The following is a 14,953-nucleotide window of genomic DNA, read 5'->3' on the forward strand; positions in this document are numbered from 1 at the left end:
CCGAGGTGGGAGCGCTTTCCCCTCATAGCTGTTCGCCTCACACTCGCAGCAAGTGGCGGTTCTGTCATTCAGGGCCTTCCGGGATCGATACAGACGCTGTTCCTTCTGCCTGGAACAACGCCTGCTGTTAATGCTTCCCTCCGTTTCCTTTGGTCGCACAGGTCTGCTAGCTTCGCCGAGACAAAGCGAATTAATCTTGATCGCCGCCTGCAGGTGGCCCAGGCAACCCTGGTCTACACCCCTCCTGGATCTGCTCAGTGGCCGCTCCGGTTCCGACTCCTTGGTCCCGGCTGATCCCAGGGCAGGGAGGCTTCGTCATAGGCCTAGCGATCTCACTCCGGTGTGGCTCCTGCATGGCTGAATGTGGGATTGCTTCTGTTCAATCCAGTGCAGTGCATTTCTTGTAGCAGGAGCTCACTCGATCAAGTTATTGTAGCCAATGGGATGCGTTCTCAGCTCTGGTGCGATCGCACGATGCTTCTCCGTTTTGAGCATCAATCCCCACGACCCCTGACTACTCTGGCACTTAAGCGCAGGCCTGGCGACTCCTCTCTTCAAGAATGCCCCTGGGCAGCTTATCACCTTCATCCGGGAGAGGGTTGGGATTCGATTTTCCACCATGTCTCTCGCTTTCTTTAGGGCTTGGAGCATACCTTATTCCCCCGCCATACCTGCCCTCAGGGACCTCAACTTGGCAGTCCTAAAACAGCTTATTGTTTACAGCCTTTGAGCGCTCGCGATTGCTCACTCCCTATACCTTAAATGGAGACGGTCTTCTTTAGTGGCGGGTCCCTCAGCGAGAGGGTCTCGAGTCAGAGCCTCAATGTAGACCTCCGTATATGTCTTCCTAAAGCAAATACACTGGACTATCCGGCTTCCTCCTAACGGTGGTGTTGCTTCATACTGCCAGGACATCTTGTCTCCGGTTTCTCCCCGAAGCCCGGCTTTCTCGCGAAAACAGCAGGTACACCCTGGATGTGTGTCAGGGCGGCTAGCTTTCTAGTGTGGAAAGACCTGAGCCCTTCGCTCAGCGCAGCTCTTTGTGGCGGTTGCGGAGCGATGAAGGTATTTGCAGTTTACAGAGGATTTCCTCTGGGTTCAGGGCCTGTTTCGCACGTGCTACGCTAGTCATTGTTCCCTCGGAGCCTTCGGCCGCACTATACAGGGCTCAAGCTTCCTCGGGCTTCTACGCGCATGTGCCCTCCAGAGATTTGTGCGTGTGGACTGGTCTCGTCCACCTTTCGCTGGCACTATGACGGTTGGCTCACGTCTCGACACGAACGCTTTGGGGCGGCGGTATCCAGGCTGCCACGTCTCACTCGGACCCCTCCGCTAGGTGAGGCTTGGAATACTAACTGGAATGGGATATTGAGCATCCTCGAAGAAGAAGACGCGGTTATCACCTTTGTAACTGTTGTTCTTTCGATGTGTTGACTATATCATTCCACACACCTCCTTCCCCACTGTGGGTGCGGCACGGAAGGAACTGAAGGGGTGGCGGGTCGGCTGGGGTATTTATGCGCGCCCATGTGGCCCATCCGGGCGCCCAGCCGACCCACCGAGTGTTGCTAGGGTAAAAGTTTCTCCGACGGCTGTGCACGCGGCGCGCACACACCTAACTGGAATGGATATGAGCAACACATCTCGAAGAACAACAGTTACAAAGGTGAGTAACCGTCTTATATCACTACCCAGCAACGAGGTATTATGACATTGCCCACTTTTGAGAAACGACTGTCCTATTTGCTGGCCAAATAGTGGCAATCTAGGGAGGAGGCTTGATTTCTCTGGTATCTACAGAAGTGTGGTTGCTGCTCTAGGCCATAGTGTACTCTGATTTGAGCGATTCAGGCAACACTCAGATGCCTGAGGGAGAATGCCTGAAAATGAAAGACTCCTATAAAAGAAACCCAGACTTAATAGTTCTGCAGTTCCAGGGTACTTTAGCAGCTCCAGGATCACCAATAGCAGCCCTTCTAGCAATGGAAGATTACAATTGGCTATTGGAAGTTGCCACATCACCCTAGAAGTAAGATGAGTCTTAAGTCACATTCCAGCATTGATTATGGTGGAAAGTGTCCTTTTTTCTTTTCATATAACATATTCTTGTTTTTATCGAGCTCAGAAACAATGTTAAACTCAGAAAAAATGTTAAACTCAAGATTTAACTTTAGCCATTATAGTCAATTCACTATTTCTTTTTCGTAGCTGCTGACCTTTCAGATTCATGTAAGCATATTTAACTTTGATTTTCTTGTTTTTTGTACATGCTACTTTCTTTTATTCTGTTTCTGTTTTAAGCAGTGATGAAGGTATTAAAGCAAGATTTTGACATTATCCATAAGTTTCAAGATCCTGGGACTCTTAGTCTTATTGATTCTGAATTGAGTTTGGTACCAAGCATCAAATCTAGAAACATACAGTCAGGAGGGTGTAGTGCTTAAACTACTATGTGTTTGATATTTCCTTCTTGAAAACTGAAGTCCTTATCTTTCTTCCGAACCCTTTTTATGCCTCCATTTTCCATTACCTATCTATGTAGTTGCTCAAGCCCATAACCTAGAAGTCATCGTCAGGGGCAGCTCTAGGGATTTTGCCGCTCCAGGCACGGCAGGCAGGCTGCCTCCGGCGGTTTGCCTGCGGAGGGTCCGCTGGTCCCGTGGCTACCCCCCACCCCCCAAAATCACAGATCCAGATCTTTGCAAAATCTTTCATTTTCTTCCTCCAGCATTTCTAAGGTTCTGTTCCCCCCTCCCCCAATCCACACAATTAAAACTCTTTTTCTATATGCCCCCATAGTCTTCCCTTTTGGCTGCTGTCACCTGCTCCTTTCTTGCCTCCCTGACACCCATGTTGTTACCCGTTTACTATTAACCTTCCTCACTTGATCTAAATATTGCATCTCCCCATTATTCCTTTCTTTACGTGATCAAGTTTGCTTCTTGGTCTCCTCTTCTAGGCCCTGCATAACTATGCCTTTTTACTTTCTACCCTTCTCTCTTACGCCATGTTTCACTCCTTTTACTCCACCCTTGATAGCCTTGATGTCTAGCTTGTCCACTTCTTCCACAATAATTTCTGTGCTTTTTTTTCCAGGTTTCCCTTTACGCATGAAACTAGTCTTTTCTGAACTAGTCTGCAAAGGCAGTACCCTCTCCTGTTTCAAATACCTCTTAAAGTCCCACTTTTGCTATAATGCCAACAAAAAGGTAGCTAACTCATATTGGCAAGGTACAGGTGCTATTGAGAATAGCTTTATTTCTGTGTAACAAAAATGGAAGACACTGAACTAATAACATTTGTGCCAGTCATTACCTTGACCATTCTGTATATTGCATCCTTCTCTCCCGTCTTTCACTGGTTTTGTCTTTTTAGATTATAAGTTCTTCATGGTACAGACTGTAGCTTCCTATATATCTGTACACTACTACCATATATTGAATGATTTTGCTGTATAAATGAGTGTCTTTCCTGGCAGTTCTCTTGTCACAAAGTCAGCGCAGACCTCCAACAAGATTAAACTAATTAAGGAAAAATTTACAAGGCCGAGTCCATGGAGTAATTATAATGCTTTAGGGTTTTTTGGGGGGTGTGTGTGTGTGCGCGTGCGTGTACTGCATCTTCAATTTTCTGTGGCTGGTTTTCTTCAGAGAAAAAGAAATATTTTGTGTTCAAGACAATACAGAGAATCAGAGGAGAGACAATGTAATCTCTCGAGACAGTACTTCTATTCCTTTACTGTTTTGTTCTTTTAAGCAAAAGTCAAGGATGCTGACAGTGTTTTTTGTATGTGAAAAATCTGCTAATTACGGAAACGAATCTGCACCATATTTATTTCGAAGTATATTTTTCAATGTTCTGTCTTTTGAGGGATTTCTGGGTCTGTAAGTGGGCTATAAATTTGATTATTTTGTGTGTAAAAGCTAGGCTTAACTGATATTTGTTTTGTTGCTGTATAAAAGGCAGATTGAAGTGCCTGTCTTAGCAGGCTTACTTTTAATGTAAGGTAGATTTTTAAAATAGTGGATTGTGATTTTCATGAAAATTTAGAGGAGAGGTGGGTAAACTACTGCCTGCAGGCCACATCTGGCCTGCGGGACCATCCTGCCCAGCCCCCAAGCTCCAGGCCTGGGAGGCTAGCTCCTGGCCCTTCCCCTGCAGCCTCAGCTCGCTCACTCTGCCGCAATGCTCTGGGCGGCGGGGCTGTGAGCTCCTGGGGCAGTGCAGCTGCAGAGCCCAGCCTGACCTGGTGCTCTGTGCTGCATGGTGGCGGCGGCAGCAGCATGACCCGACTGTAGCGCCACCAGCCACCGGTGCTCCAGGCAGCGCAGTAAGGGGGCAGGAAGCAGGGGGTGTTGGATAAAGGACATGGGAGTTCGGGGTGGTGGTCAGGGGGTGAGGATGTGGATGGTGGTTGTGGGGGGACGGGGTTGAATGGGGGCAGGGGTTCTGGGGAGCAGTCAGGAAGGAGGGGGGGTTGGATGGGGCAGCAGGGGGCAGTCAGGGGCAGCAGTTCTGGGGGCAGTCAGAGGACAGGGAGAAGAGGTGGTTGGATGGGGCAGGGCCCCCAGGGGGGTCATCAGGAATGAAAGGAGGAGTTGAATGGGGCAGGAGTCCGGGGGGAGAAGGAAGGGCAGATAGGAGGTGGAGGCCGGGCCATGACCCTCTCCCCTCACCTGCCCTTCATACAATTTACAAAACCTGATGCAGCCCTCAGGCCAAAAAGTTTGCCCGCCCCTTATTTAGAGCATGTGCCATCCATTGTGCTGTGAAAGAGTTTACAATACAAATTAACTGAATTTGCAATGTGTCATTGTTTGTTTGTTTTGTAGGATACGATCACTTGGACATGGCAAGGTCCAGGAGCGTAAGTCAATCCTATTTTATTCCCTTTGTGCTGCAGTTGCTTTCCTGAATTAGTTTGATATTGTTATATGAAATTGTACAAGTGTGCTTTCAAATATTTTAGCTCAAAAAATGTCTGGAGATAGAGGTTTTTGAATAAGAAATGAATGACAGATTTTGAATCTTGTAAACCAAGAGAAAAAGTGGATTCTATGGAAAATGCCCTGCCATTAGCCTCCTCCTGTATCTGAGCTATTAGCTGAGTGCCTTAATTGATCTTACCTGCTGTAATATAGCATCAAGATAAAAGGCTGTTTTTTCAGGCAGCCAGAACTCTAATCATTTGGAGCTTTGTAGGTTTAAACCAGCACCTCAAACTGAATCAGAAACCAGTGTGGACTAAAGTGTAAGATGTTTTCTGGGAAAATACCTCTAAGTGGGCTGCCACACTTGATACTTCTGAAAGTTTCCTCCATACAGCTCCGTTCACTCAACATGGTAGTTGCCAAATGTCAAGCAAAGAAGACTCTACATTTGTCTGTCCCCCACCAGAAAAGGGTCTGTTTCTTAAAGGCAAACAATCCATTCTGAATCCAGGCAGTCTGAATTACATTGAAAACTCCTGACAACACAAAACATATACAACTCTGCTACTGATTGGAGGTAACTCAGATTCACCAGGCTGTTCCTCATCTGCTTCAGTTCCTTGGTGAATTAGTGCCTATGGGACGTCTGTATCTATAGTGGAAGACAAAATATTTTAGAACCCTACTAAATCATTAGTTGGCTGCCTGAAGAGTAGTTTCTCAGTGCCGTCTGAAACTGAACTGGTTCTGTTATTTTCCAAGGCTAGACTAATAAAACAGGTTTTGTGCCTTTACACCTAACTTCAAAATAAAGGTGGATAATAGTTTGTTCCACAAGTCAAAACAAAAAGTCTCAGCACCTTCTGACTTTTTTATTTAAATGACACAGATGTTGACCATGATGCTTTTTTAAAGCAAATTTATTACTTTGTTAAAAGTATGTAAATGTGTACATGTTACCTAATGAATGCCACTTTTTCTACAGCTTCAGATTTCCTACTTTATTGCCTTGCTTTTAATATGCAACTTAGATGGTCACAGAAACCAGTAAAAACACATAAAGGTGCAATCCAAAAGTAGTTTTATTTTTTAAAAACGTGTCTTACCTGAAAAACATAATGTTAGGTGAAGAATTCAGCATTCTGTGTATTGCTTATTTGCTACATTCAAAACTTGTCTTTTTCATTTTTTAAGGCTGGAAATTCTGTGGCTTACCTTGTGTCAGTTTCACAATTTTGTGGAAATTGAGGTTAGTATAAAAGCAGTAATGCCTTCTATTTTAGGCAATACTAAACTTCATTTCTTGTAGACTGTGTATACATGATACAATATTATTTTTGCAGCAAAACAGTATAATTAAAATGTATAATCAGACTTAAAATGTTAACACTGCATTGCTCGCCGACTGAATATGACTCACATTTTGGATAAATAGTTCTGTCGTTTGAAAGCTTGGCTCACCAAAGTTTCAGCAGAACTAGCCTTCCTCTCCACTTACAAGATTAACCTCTTAATCACCATGTAGTTCTTTCTCCAAAGGGATCGTTGTGCATAACACTGCTTTCTAAAGGGCTTATGGTCATTCCAGTTAACATACTAGTAACTATGTATTTTATTTTGGATGTTAGTATTGATGTGCAACTAAGGATTTTCTTCAGGAGTAAAAGTAACTGCATACAATTTCTTCTCATCCAAACAGACTCTTACTTCATGCCTCAAATGTTAAAGCTACACAGTTAAGCACAGGAGCCAGGAAATGCAAAAGTTAAGATTTCATGTACCACCCTTAACTTGTTCTCTTGTGCATTTTTACTACAATATTCTTCTATTCCATGATAACATACTATTTTTCTCAAAAGATACCGTTTAATATACATTTTTCTATAGCATTGCTTATATATTTTGTAGCACTTTGTACTGTATTTTATTCTTGAATGCTTATACTATTTTGATTGTCATAATTGTCCAGGGTATCTTTGATAGTTTGGTTTTTTTATGTTTTCTTCTTTCAGATACATATTTTAATAACTTACCAGCTGTTTCTCTCATAACAACACAACCTTCCTTAGGGGCGGTAGATTCATGGATTAAGGCCTGAAGGCACCATCGTGATCATCTAATCTAATAATTTAGTAGAGGAGATGAGGCAGTTAGTTTGCAGTTAACACTTACTATTGCTCTGTTACACAATGTACCACTGGTTAAGTATAAGTTATTTTTAAAAACAATGTATGGCATAAATAGGGTAGTACACAGTACACGTTGCTAAACAAATTTGTCTCAGGTTGTAGAAACACTTGCACAATATTTTATTGGAGTATTTGCATGCAGTTAACTTTTGCAGTTCCTGATTTTTTTCAGTGCTTAACCACGTGTTCTTTAATGTTCTCAGCATAATTAAATTAATTTCCCAGATTTTTGGTGAAAAGATAAAAAGTAGTTCCCCTCCAGGGCTTCAGAACTCTGCTGGCTTACAAAAATTGACAAATAAGCCTGGAACTATTTAACTAGAAAGCACTGAATCTTTGTCGTATGCCATTCTTGTGCACTTCATAGAGAGGTGAGCTTAAAAGTTATGTGGGCAGGGGATGACATTTTTTTCCTTAAGGTACATTAGAGTGGAGCTCCCTCCTGTATACCTTCATAATGTGCATAGGAACACTACCTCAATTACTTTCACTTTACAACATCTAAAGGCTATAAAGGGACTGGTTCTGTTACCCTTTGTCATTCTTGCATAGTATCTTATGTTGCACTTAGTCCAAATGTATGTTTATGTGGTAAATTGAATGGAAAATCAGTATTACTGTTTACACAGTAAATCGCTTCTCGGAGAAATTAAGGGCAGCAGAATCAGACTCTTGGCGTGCAGGAACCTTCTCTCAACCCATGCTCACTTTATTATCTTCAGCTTTTTACGTTACATAAAGTGACGCAGGGATAACTACTTTTAAGTCAGTTTTCAGAGTAGCAGCTCTGTTAGTGTGTATCCGCAAAAAGAACAGGAGTACTTGTGGCACCTTAGAGACTAACAAATTTATTTGAGCATAAGCTTTCGTGGGCTACAGCCCACTTCATCAGATGCTTATGCTCAATAAATTTGTTAGTCTCTAAGGTGCCACAAGTACTCCTTTTTTAATTTATTTATGTATTTATTGTCAGTGGAATTCATTTAGATTTATACAAATATAACTGAGAAAAATGTGCCTTTATGGGGTTCTGAACAGAGAGACGGTCACACTCCCTGTCCCAAAAAAGGATTAATCATTTTATATTGGTGCATTTAACTTTGTTAACAGATTGAGAAGGTTTCCAGATTTCAAAGTGGAATAATAATATTTAATCAGGTAGTGTTAGAAAGAAAGAGAAAGAAAGAAAGAAAGAAATGGAGACCCAAACAACCATCTCTTTCACAACTGAGTATTTGAAATAAAATGAAAAAAATTCTGCTACTAATTGAGATAAAGTAACTTTTATATAAAATATATTTCACAAGTAGATCATGTTAAAGGGTTTTTAGTAAAATCTACATTTTTGTACATTTTGAACAAGTTTAAATTAAATCCATTCCAAATAAAGTTCTTTACAGACATTATACACTGGATGTCTACTCAAGGATATTGGGCTTCCAGTGTAAGACAGCAAGGAACTCTTATCTGTCAAAGGTACCTTGGTTTTTAAATCAGTGTTTCTCTACCTTTTTGATACTAGGGACTGGCTTGCTGCCTTCCTAAATGGTGTCAGGGAGGTCTCAGGAACCAGCACTGATCCATGGACCTGTTGTTGGGAAATGGTGCTCTAAATCAATGGTTCTCAAAGCTGGTCCGCCGCTTGTTCAGGGAAGGCCCTGGCCGGGCCGGTTTATTTACCTGCCGCGTCCGCAGGTTTGCTGGTTATATCTTTGTTCGCCGCTCAAGGCCAATGGGGGCTGCGGGAAGCAGTGGCCAGCACATCCCTCGGACGCATTTTAACTTGCCCCTGGAATATCCAGTGTTGTCCCAGTTTCTACTTTGGCTGGCTAAAATTGCCAGCTTCCATTTTATACCTATCCAGGAAGCAGAAGTCACTTGATAGGCTTCCAAAACAAATTATTGTCTCCTTGAACTCTATTTTAAATGGGGTTTAAGAAAACATAATCTGTTCAAACTACTCTACTCTCCCAGTGTATTCAACAGTTCAAAAATTGAGTGGTTTTTCAGGAGTTTAGCTTTGGTTTAACTCTCTTCCCATTGAAATCAATCTGAGTTTTACCATGGACTTCAATAGAAGCAGAGGTAGGCCATTCTGAGTACTTTTCAAAATGCATGGGATTTTGCACAAAGCCCATGGGAGAGTTTGGTACTTCAGATAGCTTTGGCTAGAAGATAAATTGGCCAAAGTTATTAAAGTAACTCCTCACTTAATGTCATCCCGGTTAACGTTGTTTCCCTGTTATGTTGCTGATCTGTTAGAGAATATGCTTGTTTAAAGATGAGCAATGCTCCCTTATAACGTTGTTTGGCAGCCGCCTGCTTTGTCCACTGCTTGCAGGAAGAGGAACCCCTTGCAGCTAGCTGGTGGGGGCTTGGAACCAGGGTGGACTAGCAGCCCTCCATCAGCTCCCCTATGTTCCTTGTGCAGCAAACACCCAGCAGACTATCAGTTGCTGGGCAGTTCAGGTGTCCCTTCCCCTGCTGTCATGTGCTGCTCCTGCCCCTGTCTTGGAGCTGCTCCTGGGAGCCTTCTGCTTGCTGTGCAGGAGGTGTGAGGGAATAGGGGTGCTGATGTCAGGATGTCCCCCTCCTTCCACTCCTACCCCCTGCTCCTGTACCCCATCTCCGACAAGTTTCAGGAGGGAGGGAGCTTGCTGGCAGCAGCTGCTGTCTCAACTTGCTGATCTACTTAAAACAGCAGTGTACTTAGGGTGGGGTCAACTTAATGGGGCAATGCGCGTCTGTCTCTCTCTCTCATACACACACACATGCACGCACACGGTGTGTGTCTGTCTCTTTCACCTGCACCCTTTGGTACTTTGGAAAGTTGAGGGAGTGGTGCGCTCCATTGGGATAGTGTGGGATTATCATCACGTTCAGTTTCCACAGGGAATGTTTGCACCCACTGCCATGCGTCTGTTGTGTCTCCACCCTCAAATCTTGCTGCCTTGTAGAGTGTGAGGCTACATTAACAACGTGTTAACTCTAGAGGGCTCAACCGAATGCTTATTCATCATTTAGCAGCAAGGCATTCCTTGGGAAATATCCCATCCTCTGACTACACCACCTCAACCAAGCTTCACAATCATGATAGCTGTGTACAGTATTAAATTGTTTGTTTAAAACTTATACTGTGTGTGTGTGGGTGTGTAGTCTTTTGTCTGGCGAAAAAAATTTCCCTGGAACCTAACCCCCTCATTTACATTGATTCTTATGTGGAAATTGGGTTTGCTTAACATCGTTTCGCTTAAAGTAACATTTTTGAAGAACATAACAACAGCATTAAGTGAGGAGTTACTGTACATAGCACCTACAAACTTAATAGTGGTTCCTGAGACACTCATAGTGAAAGGTCTTGCTAGTAAAGAGCCACAGTACTCTGTTGCAGACTACCAGACCTGTTTAGCTAAATAATTTAGTCATGTGGAATGTCTTCAGCAAAAGGTAGTGTTCAAAAAAGTTTCTTTAGCAGGTATAGGCTAGGCTAGGCCTGGCCTGGCCCAAGAAGTTGGATACCCATTGATTCAGGCAATACAATGGTGAAAGCTGTGATGCCCATAGATACTCATGTCTGTTCGCTTCCGTTTTTGAGAGATTCATATGCTTTTATACTGCATTTTCCCATCACCTTGGCCTCCATATCTGATGCCTAGTTTGGGCAAGCTATCTTGCAGCCTCTTTTATATCTTTTAGAGCAAGTAAAGGTGTTGTAATTCTTGTTATCTAAAGATACTAGACCAGATTCTCCATTACAGCTAAACTGCACAAAACACAGGCCAGCAGGGATGGTAGTGCGAAGGATATTTTCAGTTAATTTTTATATGTTCTGAATAACTTACAATGTGTTTGAGGACTCTTGGGCTACTTTCATCATGTTGAGCTGCAATGTCCATGTGGGGCAGAAAACAGTGGAGGACTGAGGTAGCAATCTGACCACTCGCTTTCCTTGCTACCCTGGCAGAAGAGATAAGGGGGTTGTAAATTAAACCCCCCTAGATCAACTCTAGGCTACCAAAGGATCATCCTCATACTGGCCTGTTTATTCATATTGTGATTGTCTAGTCTGCCCTTTTCTATAACTCAGGCCATAGGAGATGGTTGTATTAATTTCTGCTTCAAGTCCATTAGCTGTAATTGAACTTGAGTATTTTTCTTGCAAAACCATCTAATCTTCAATTTTAAAATTGCCAGCAGTGGAAAACTGGAGCTAACAAAGCTGTTCCACTGATTAATTGCCTTCCCTGTTTTTTTGTTTGTTTGTTTGTTTTAAGAAAAAGGTGAGCCTTATCTCTCGTCTGAATTTTCCTGGCTTCAGCTTGCATCCATTGGTTCACGTTAGATCTTTGTCTGCTATATTGAAGAGCCTTCTGTTATCAAATATTTGTTCCTTAAGAAGGAACATATAGATTGTGATCAACTCACCCGTTAACCTTCACTTTGATAAGCTAAATAGATTGATTTCCTTGAGTCTGTCACTCTAAGGCACGTTTTCCAATCTTTTAATCATTCTTCAGCTCTTCTCTGCACCCTTTCCAATTTTTCAAAATCCTTCTTGAACTGTTGACACCAGAACTAGACAGTATTCGTGTAACAGTCACTCCATTGCCAGATACAAATATAAAATAATCTTTAAACTGTTACTCAGTATTCCCATTTGTAAACCCAAAGTTCGCATTAGCCCTTTTGGCCAAAGCATTGCACTGTGAGTTCATGTTCAGCTGATTATCTACCATGATCCCTGACTATGACTTTTCAGAGTTGTTGCTTCCCAGGATAGTCTCTCCCCTCTTGTAACTATGGCCTACATTCTTTGTTCCTAGATGTATGACCTTACATTTGGCCATATTGAAATAACTTGTTTGCCTGTGTCCTGTTTACCAAGTGGTCCGGGTCACTGTATATCAGTGACCTGTTCTCTTCATTATTTGCCAGTCTACTAATCTTTGTGCCATCTACAAACTTTATCAGTGATGATTTTGTTTCCTTCCAGGTCATTGATAAAAACATTAGTGTAGGGCCAGGAACCGATTGCTGTGGGGATCTCTGATTCCTCATTTACAGTAACATTTAGAGACTTGTCAGTTAGCTGGCTTTTAACCCATTTTATATGTGCCATGTTGATTTTGTATTCTAGTTTCTTCATCAAGGTGTCTTATAGTTCCAAGTCAAAAGCATTATAGAAGTCTAAATATATTACATCATTATTATTATCTTTCATCAATCAAACCTGTCATCTTGTAAAAAGATACCAAGGTAGTTGGAAAAGATCTAGTTTCTATAAACTCATAGTGACTAGCATTTAATTATATTCTCCTCCTTTAAATCTTTATTAATTGAATCTCATATCACCTGCTCTGTTGTTTTGCCTAGGACAGGGGTTCTCAAATTTAATTGCACTGTGACCCCCTTTTGATAACAAAAATTGCTACACGACCCCAGGACGGGGGATTGAAGCCTGAGCCTGCCTGAGCCTTGCCACCCTAGGAGGAGGGGGTCAAAGCTCAAGCCCCAGTACCCCAAGAGCTCGGCCTCAGATGATAGGGCTCAGACTTTAGCCTGGGGTGGTGAGCTTTGGCTTTGACGGGGCTTGGGCTTTGGCCCCAGCAAGTCTAATGCCAGCCGTGGTGATCCCATTGAAACGGGGTTACAACCCACAGTTTGAGAACTGCTGGCCTAGGATTAATAGTAGACTGACAGGCCTGTAGTTATCCAGATCTTCCTGCTTACCCATTTTTAATACTGGCACATTATTAGCTTTCTTTCAGTCCCCTGGAATTTTCCCAGTGTTCCAATAGTTGCTGAACATCAGCATTAATGATCCAAAGTGCTCCTCAGCCAACTCTTCTAAAGTTCTAGGGTACAAGTTAGCTGGACCTGCTGATTTATGTGTCTAACTTATTAGTGGCTGCTGTTTAATGTCAGACTGAATTACTGTTAGAATGAAAAGTATTTCTTCATATGCTATATACCTCTGCTTCTGTCACAAATACAGAACAGAAATATTTATTGAACACTTCTGACTTTTCTGCATTATGATTGACAATTCTCCTATGTCTGTGTAGGAATGGACCAACACCGTTGTTAAGATTTGTTTTTGTTTTTGATATAGTTTAAAATAAATAAATACAACCTCCTTATTGTCCTTAACTCTGCTTGCCATAAATTTCTCATTGTGTCCCTTTGCTGGCTTAAGTCAGCTTTAGTAACACATTATATCAGCAGCCTCAGTGGATTTGAGAAGTTGACCCAGCATATCACAGGCCTCCCACTCTCTTTAAAAGTTGAAATTTTATTCATACATCTGGATTTTTTGGTATGTTTGAATTGACTGAAATTTAGGAGCCATTGCTTTTCACTGATAAAGGAATTGACTTAGAAGATTTTAGCAAGAGAAGAGGTACTAATGAATAGTAAGAAAACTGTAGGTTATAGCTACCAGTACCACAGAGATCCCCAGAAAACTTTGTGTGAGGAAAATTTATGGTTTACTGCACCAGTAGCTCAAGAATGAAATCCGATGATATACCTTCAGAGCACAGGTGTTACAAGATACTTTGGTCATAAATTATATACCTCTGACAAGCAAGTCATTTTCTCATAAGGCACTTTAATACTCTTTTGTCATGCTGTTAAATTTTCATGATTAGACACCTGTTGCAATTCAGATAAGTGAGGGATTGTCACCACCTGCCCTGCAACCTTGGGTACCTCACAATGCTTTGATGTTGTAGCTCCCAACCTGAGACACTCACAGAAAACCTATTATAATGCAGGTCACACACTGACTGGGTATAGCTACCACCCTGGTCCAGCAGCCTGTCAGCAACACACCGGTCACACTCTGGCTTCCACCAGCCTTGGTTACTACTTGACCAGTCCTGGATAGTTCAGATATAAACAGTTGCCCTTCAACAGTTTGCCACTTTAATTGGAATTCCCAAACAGTTCAGTTTAAACACAGCACTGGATTGGTTTGGATTAAAAAATGTTAATTTATTAACAAAAGAAGATAGGCTTCTAAGTGAATTCCGGTATCAGCTATTAAAGTCAGAAATGAGGTACAAGAAAAATAAAGATGAAATGTTTTTTCATAGCTAAAACTTAATAATCAAAATATGGTTAAAGGTAAAATCCTTACCATATGTTTCCAGCAACATGGCTGACCAAATTCTTATGTCAGGCTCTCCCCTCAGAATCAAAGGGCTGGTTCCTTTGTTGTCTTAGATGAAAGAGAGAGAGGGAATTTGGGGTTTTCTGTCACTTTCTCGTATAGTCCGGTTAATCTTTTAAGTGGATTCTTCTGAGGGTTACCCTCGAAGCAAAGTTTATTCAAACAGTAAAGAAGGTGACATGGAATCTGGTGGTGAAGGAGACTCCCATGCTCTTTCTTCTCACTTGTGTTTGGTGAAATGCAAATGCCATTTCATCTGCCTGCTGTCTCACAGACCATCTTTACTACTTACCATGTATACTCGTTCATAAGCCGAATATTTTTGGTAAAAAAGTGATGCATCAAAGAGTGGGGGTCGGCTTATAAATGGGTCTACACCAAAATTTGATGATTTTGAACTCTATGGAATCATTGAATTGAATATCTAATACATAGTCATTTTGTTTACCTAGAGCGTCGGCAGGCATGGAGCCCCTCAGCTCCCTGTGGCTGTGGTTCACCCGTTCTCAGCCAATGGGAGCTGCGGGAAATGGCGCCCCACTTCCCACAGCTCCCATTGGCTGGGAACGGCAAACCGCAGCCACAGGGAGCTGAGGGGCTCCATGGCTGCAGACTCTCCAAGTAAACAAAATGTTTCGACCCACCAGCAGCTCACCCTG

The 14,953-nt window shown here is 42.4% G+C and overlaps 1 protein-coding gene across 3 annotated transcripts in view; it reads left to right on the forward strand.

The window, feature by feature from the left end:
* LPCAT1 (lysophosphatidylcholine acyltransferase 1) overlaps positions 1-14,953 on the forward strand; it is a 212,434-nt gene that overhangs the window by 93,667 nt on the left and 103,814 nt on the right. For all 3 annotated transcript variants that reach the window (XM_032766723.2, XM_032766721.2, XM_032766722.2), the window contains exons 7-8: positions 4,833-4,867; positions 6,126-6,180. In XM_032766723.2, the coding sequence (XP_032622614.1) occupies positions 4,833-4,867; positions 6,126-6,180 (90 nt within the window). The remainder of the gene's footprint in view (positions 1-4,832; positions 4,868-6,125; positions 6,181-14,953) is intronic.

This window comes from Chelonoidis abingdonii, chromosome 2 (assembly GCF_003597395.2).
Source record: "Chelonoidis abingdonii isolate Lonesome George chromosome 2, CheloAbing_2.0, whole genome shotgun sequence".
NCBI classification, from domain to species: Eukaryota; Metazoa; Chordata; order Testudines; family Testudinidae; genus Chelonoidis; species Chelonoidis abingdonii.